This window comes from Bufo bufo, chromosome 4, assembly GCF_905171765.1.
Source record: "Bufo bufo chromosome 4, aBufBuf1.1, whole genome shotgun sequence".
NCBI classification, from domain to species: Eukaryota; Metazoa; Chordata; class Amphibia; order Anura; family Bufonidae; genus Bufo; species Bufo bufo.
In genome coordinates this window covers 284,597,530-284,603,261 of record NC_053392.1, presented here as the reverse complement: position 1 = coordinate 284,603,261, position 5,732 = coordinate 284,597,530, and the positions used below count along the sequence as shown (strand labels likewise).

General features: G+C 49.0%; 1 protein-coding gene across 1 annotated transcript; it reads left to right on the top strand.

Moving 5' to 3' along the window:
• The first annotated feature begins 2,019 nt into the window (after positions 1-2,019).
• On the top strand, positions 2,020-5,452 carry EEF1A1 (eukaryotic translation elongation factor 1 alpha 1). The gene is made up of 8 exons (XM_040428648.1): positions 2,020-2,170; positions 3,043-3,217; positions 3,418-3,597; positions 3,757-4,053; positions 4,131-4,284; positions 4,383-4,639; positions 4,719-4,953; positions 5,039-5,452. The coding sequence occupies exons 2-8, from the start codon at positions 3,074-3,076 to the stop codon at positions 5,161-5,163; spliced, it is 1,392 nt and encodes a 463-aa protein (XP_040284582.1). The 5' UTR covers positions 2,020-2,170; positions 3,043-3,073; the 3' UTR covers positions 5,164-5,452.
• Positions 5,453-5,732: the final 280 nt, after the last annotated feature.

Genomic DNA, 5,732 nt, shown 5'->3' with positions numbered 1-5,732 from the left:
TAGCTGAAGATCTATGGGAAATATCAAACACAGGACATACAAGCGTTGTTGCCACCGGTGTTTTTATTAGGTGGAGTTGTTTGTCCTTCTGGCTTATTTTCAGAAACGCAGCATGCTGGAGCGCTTGCAGCTTTTTCAGGTAAAACAAAAAAACTATCAGATATTGATTGCCTATAGTGGGGACAGGCTATCAATATTAATGGGATATTCCCATCACAGAATATGGGGTCAGATCACTAGGATATGCCCCCATTGTCTGATAGGTGCGGGTCCCACCTCTGGGACCTGCACCTACACCAAGAACGGATCAGTGAAAGGTGGTGTAAGGGTACACTGCGCATGCGCATCCGCCCTCCATTCATTTCTATGGGGCCGCCGAAAATAGCCGAGCACCGGCCTGAGCCCGGTGGGTCATCCAGCCACCCCGCTCCGTTCTCTGTGCGGGTCCCAGAGGTGGGATCCGCACCTATCAGACAATGGGGGAATATCCTCGCATTCCCGCTGATCAATAGTCCGTAGGACCATGTAACTGATCCCACCGGCCACACGCCAGCCTAAATTAGCGGATCACAGTCAATTTTGTTAAAAAAAAAAAAAAAAACAGACTCCCTGGTCCTTGAGCAAAATGCCAAATGATCGTCTGAATTGGCCAATCAAGCCATACTCAAGTAGTTTCGCTGACCACCACCAAGATTTTCCAACCAGGCCAAAGACATTTGCTCCGGTCAGAAGTCGACTCTTGGCCATCGAGGATGTTGATCGTTGCACTAGTTCTTCCAATGATGTATACGGCACCTTCAGGTTGGGTTTCCATACAATGATTTTGGTGCACGATATTGCACATACTGTTTTAAGCGCCCATGATTTGTCGTAGGAAAAAAATCCAATGTCACAAACACACTGGAGATAATTCTGACAGAAAGGGGAAATGGGCCCTAAAAACGGTCTCATGTAAGGCACGCACCTAGAATGCCGTATGACATTATACACACCATGCACACGCGGGTTTCAAATCCACAGATCAATTTATGGGCCGAAAGTTTTCCGCAGCGTGTGAGTGAAGTCCGTTAAAGTCTCATCTTTACCGCGACTGTGATACGTTGCGGACGTGCGGTTTTCTAAGCTAGAACAAGGGGCTTTGTTTAACACGTCTCATGTACCGGATATGACAAAATCTGCACTGTGATTAAAGGGGCCGTCTCATCTGTGACACTGGTGGCATTTTGCTAAAATATGCCAGAAATGTCAGGTGGGTGCTGGTCCCAACTCTGGGACCCACTTCGATCTCCAGGCTGGGGCCCCCACAGCAAAGGCGGGTGTACCACACATGCGCACGCTCCTTTCACTTCTATGGGAGTTCCGATAATAGCCGGGCGAGCGAGGAGACCCCACAGAAGTGATGGAGAGCGCACCTGAGGGGACCGCAGGGGGTACAGGGCCCCCACAGGTCTAATAGTTATACCCTTTATGTTTTGTTGTGGCCCTCAGCACAGCAACAGTTATGTATCCCTGCTACAGAGAATATCTAGCTGTACAGCCATTATTCTTGTCAGGTGAGGTGGCCCTAATATGTGTGAGGGAGGACTAGGAGTGCGGCACCCGGGGCCGAGCATGAGCCAGAAGCTTCCATGTGACACAGGCAGACAGGGTAGGTCAAGTGCGCGCGCTCGTGGCCGGCCCCGCGCAGTCTACGGCTCAGGCATGTCTGGGCTCGGCGCCGGTTACTCAGCGTGGACTATGCCCGTCTAACACGCTGACGTGAACAGTCCACCTAGCCTAACACAATGGAAGCGGCTGCGGTGTGACCAGAGCGGCCATCACATGAGCCCCGGCTGGTCTAAGCACACGTGTAATGGCGTCTGTGGTGACAGGGCACAGCTTAGCACACCCCTGTTTACGGAACACTACGGGCCGTGCACGTGATATACGGATTCAGTTCACTGAACTTGCTCTCCTACCACTAGTAATACGTGAAAGTTCTCCACACGCCAGTCATTAGCACTCTCTCCCCTCCTCCCCCCCAACTCGGAGAGACCAGACTTCTCCGCCTCAACACCCGGGAATTCTGGGCCGCGTGACGTCATCGGCAAACTCCGCCCAGGTTGCTATATAACAGTGACGCCCGCCGACTTCGATCTCTTCCTCACCGGGTCTGCGGCGAATTTACAAGGTAAGAAGAGACGCTGTTGAGGCCGCGGTGTGTGCATCAGGCCTTGTGGCTTCGCTTGGATGGTTATTACTGACGGGCTTGATAGAGCGAAGTGTTATGGAGGGCGGTTTCCTCACCGAGGAGCGGCGCCTGGGCCTGCGCGCTGGATCCGCGGCCTACTTGGAATCCACTGGGGATCTTTTTCTATCGGAGCCATCCGGTGTATCGGAGGCGCTCTTACCGTTTACAGGTGTCCGGTGTAGGCTGCCGGTACTGTATTTAGTTCGGGCTTTTCTCTGTGAGCGGTATATTAGTGGCGGCGTGGCCTCTGGGTGCGAGGCTTGCCGACTGACCTCTGGATCTATTTGGAGCTGGTTCTTTTACTGGCGGATCCCCGTTGTGTGTGGGGGAGTCGCCGCTCTGACTGGTGGTGAAGGCGGGTGCGTTTTCCATCCGTTTCTGGTGCCGGTATTCTAGTAGCTAACATGTGGCTTGCCCGCCGCCCTGCTCTGTGTCTGGCCGGTGTACTTGCCGTGCGGACTATTGCCGCGCCGTGCTTTCAGTGCCGTGTACAATGTAAAGATGGCGGCCGCTGAGCGGGTTTCCTCTTCCACAAGATGGAGGACGATGAGTCACGGCGCACCAGACAAAGAAGCCGGGGAGCCGCGTGCGGGGCGCCGCCTTCAGCTCTACCAGACCCAGTTTTTTTAGGATTAGTTCTGCGTTTTCCGTCCATGTTCCTGTGGGTGTGGTGCTTTATGGGCACACATGCTGCAGATCGTAGTGTGACGTATTCTGCTGCATGGATTGTAATTATCAACTTGTATTTAGATTTTATTTTATTTTTTTACTTAGATGTATTCATTTTTATACTACATTTTATTTTTTTAAAGGTGTCCATCGCCAAACATCTTAACACTCAAAATGGGAAAGGAAAAGATACACATCAACATCGTGGTCATTGGACACGTAGATTCTGGCAAGTCCACAACAACTGGACATCTCATCTACAAATGCGGTGGCATCGACAAGCGTACCATTGAGAAGTTCGAGAAGGAAGCCGCTGAGGTAAGATGTCTGGTTTAACTCTGAAATGTAATCTTTAGCACATTTGTTTAGAGGTAGGTCTGCCTTACCTTCTCGAGTTCAGGTGGTAAGTCCTAGGAATCTAGCACCTGTGTTGTAGGGTATGAATCTGTCATTCCAGTATGTGGTGCCAGGTCTCTCGTCTGGTACTGAGATAGCTGACAGTCTCCTTCTATCCATAGATGGGCAAGGGCTCCTTCAAGTACGCTTGGGTTTTGGACAAACTGAAGGCTGAACGTGAGCGTGGTATTACCATCGATATCTCCCTATGGAAATTTGAGACCAGCAAGTACTATGTCACCATTATTGATGCCCCTGGACACAGAGACTTCATCAAGAACATGATCACTGGTACTTCTCAGGTAAATGGCACAGCTAGTTATTCGTGGGGCATCTCAAAGTGGGACTTTTTTTTTTTTTTTGAAGGTGGGGGGGTGCCTTATGAGATCTTCGTCAACAGCAAGCATGCGGCAAGAAGTTTTGTATATTAAAATTCTCCTTGGTTTCTTATCTTACTCTAGGCTGACTGTGCTGTCTTGATCGTTGCTGCCGGCGTGGGCGAGTTTGAGGCTGGTATCTCAAAGAACGGACAAACCCGTGAGCATGCCCTCTTGGCCTACACCCTGGGTGTGAAGCAGCTTATTGTTGGTGTCAACAAGATGGATTCCACCGAACCACCATACAGCCAGAAGAGATACGATGAAATTGTAAAGGAAGTCAGCACTTACATCAAAAAGATTGGATACAACCCAGATACTGTTGCCTTCGTGCCTATTTCTGGCTGGAACGGTGACAACATGCTTGAGCCCAGTGCTAACGTAAGTTAGGGGATTTTGTCATCTGAGGTGAGATGTGGTAGTCTGAGTGTAGATTTCTAATGATCCTTCTTCTTTAGATGCCCTGGTTCAAGGGATGGAGCGTCACCCGCAAAGAAGGCGGAAAGGCTGGCGGAGTTACCCTGCTTGAAGCTCTAGACTGCATTCTGCCACCAAGCCGCCCCACTGACAAGGCCCTCCGTCTGCCTCTTCAGGATGTGTACAAGATTGGTGGTAAGTAATTGCGTCCTAGGCTCAACTTTGAAACTGACACCAGCCAGCTTGATGATTAAACGCAGACTGGATACTCTGATTAATCTTCTTTCTTTTAGGTATTGGTACAGTACCCGTCGGTCGTGTGGAAACTGGTGTCCTGAAACCCGGCATGGTGGTTACTTTTGCCCCGGTCAATGTGACAACTGAAGTAAAGTCAGTGGAAATGCACCATGAAGCTCTTACCGAGGCTCTGCCCGGTGACAACGTTGGTTTCAACGTAAAGAACGTTTCCGTCAAGGATGTCCGTCGTGGTAACGTTGCTGGTGACAGCAAGAATGACCCACCCCTTGAAGCTGCTGGATTCACCGCACAGGTACTTGATTTGTTCTACTGTCTTAATGGTATGTACATCTGTATCTGAACTTCACCATTAACGCCCTTGTGTTGTTTAGGTTATTATCCTGAACCACCCTGGCCAGATCAGTGCTGGGTATGCACCTGTGCTGGATTGCCACACTGCTCACATTGCTTGCAAGTTTGCAGAGCTGAAGGAGAAGATCGATCGTCGTTCTGGTAAGAAACTGGAAGAAAACCCCAAGTTCCTGAAGTCTGGTGATGCCGCCATCGTTGAAATGGTCCCAGGCAAACCCATGTGTGTGGAGAGCTTCTCTGACTACCCTCCTCTTGGTGAGTACACTTGTCGTTTTGTGAACTGCATTAGATCTTGACACCCTATATGTTAAATGTCATCTAACACTATCTTTCCTTTTAGGACGCTTTGCTGTGCGTGATATGAGGCAGACAGTTGCTGTTGGAGTCATCAAGGCTGTTGAGAAGAAGGCACCTGGTGCAGGCAAAGTTACAAAGTCTGCTCAGAAGGCCCAGAAAACCAAATGAATATTCCAAAAACCCAGTGCCACCTCAGTCTTAACCAGCGGTGGAAGATCGGTCTCAGAACTGTTTGTTTCAATTGGCTATTTCAGTTTAATAGTAAAAGACTGGTTAATGATTACAATGCATCGTAAAAGCTTCAGAAGGAAAGGAATGTCTGTGGACCATTTTGTTTGTGGCAGTTTAAGTTATTAGTGTTTTAAAAACAGTAATTTTTAAGTGGAAACAACTTGACCAAAATCTGTCACCAAATTTGAGACCATTAAAAGTTAATGAGAAATAAATGTGTGGTCTGTATCAGTGGGGGGTGTTGGAGAACTTGAATACCTGAAAAGCATAACGTAGCTGAATATTCAGTGACTGCTGCTAATTAGAAGACCTTGCAGGGTGCATGTACCCCAAGAATTCTTATGGCGTGTAGCATTTGGGCAACCAGCACATTCATATTTAGATTGCAATGGAAATACTATGGGTTTGCAGTGACCAAGGTCCTTGGTGAGGCCCTGGTTCGTAAGTTTTTATTTTTTGCATGGTCCGGTGTTGGATATGCCAGTATAATACTAAGTGTACCCATG

Coding starts and splice junctions, on each gene's coding strand:
- EEF1A1 (XM_040428648.1), top strand. CDS start 3,074: ATGGGAAAGGAAAAGATACACATCAACATCGTGGTCATTGGACACGTA. Junction 4,054..4,130: donor TGCTTGAGCCCAGTGCTAAC/GTAAGTTAGGGG, acceptor CTTCTTCTTTAG/ATGCCCTGGTTCAAGGGATG. Junction 4,640..4,718: donor CTGCTGGATTCACCGCACAG/GTACTTGATTTG, acceptor TGTGTTGTTTAG/GTTATTATCCTGAACCACCC.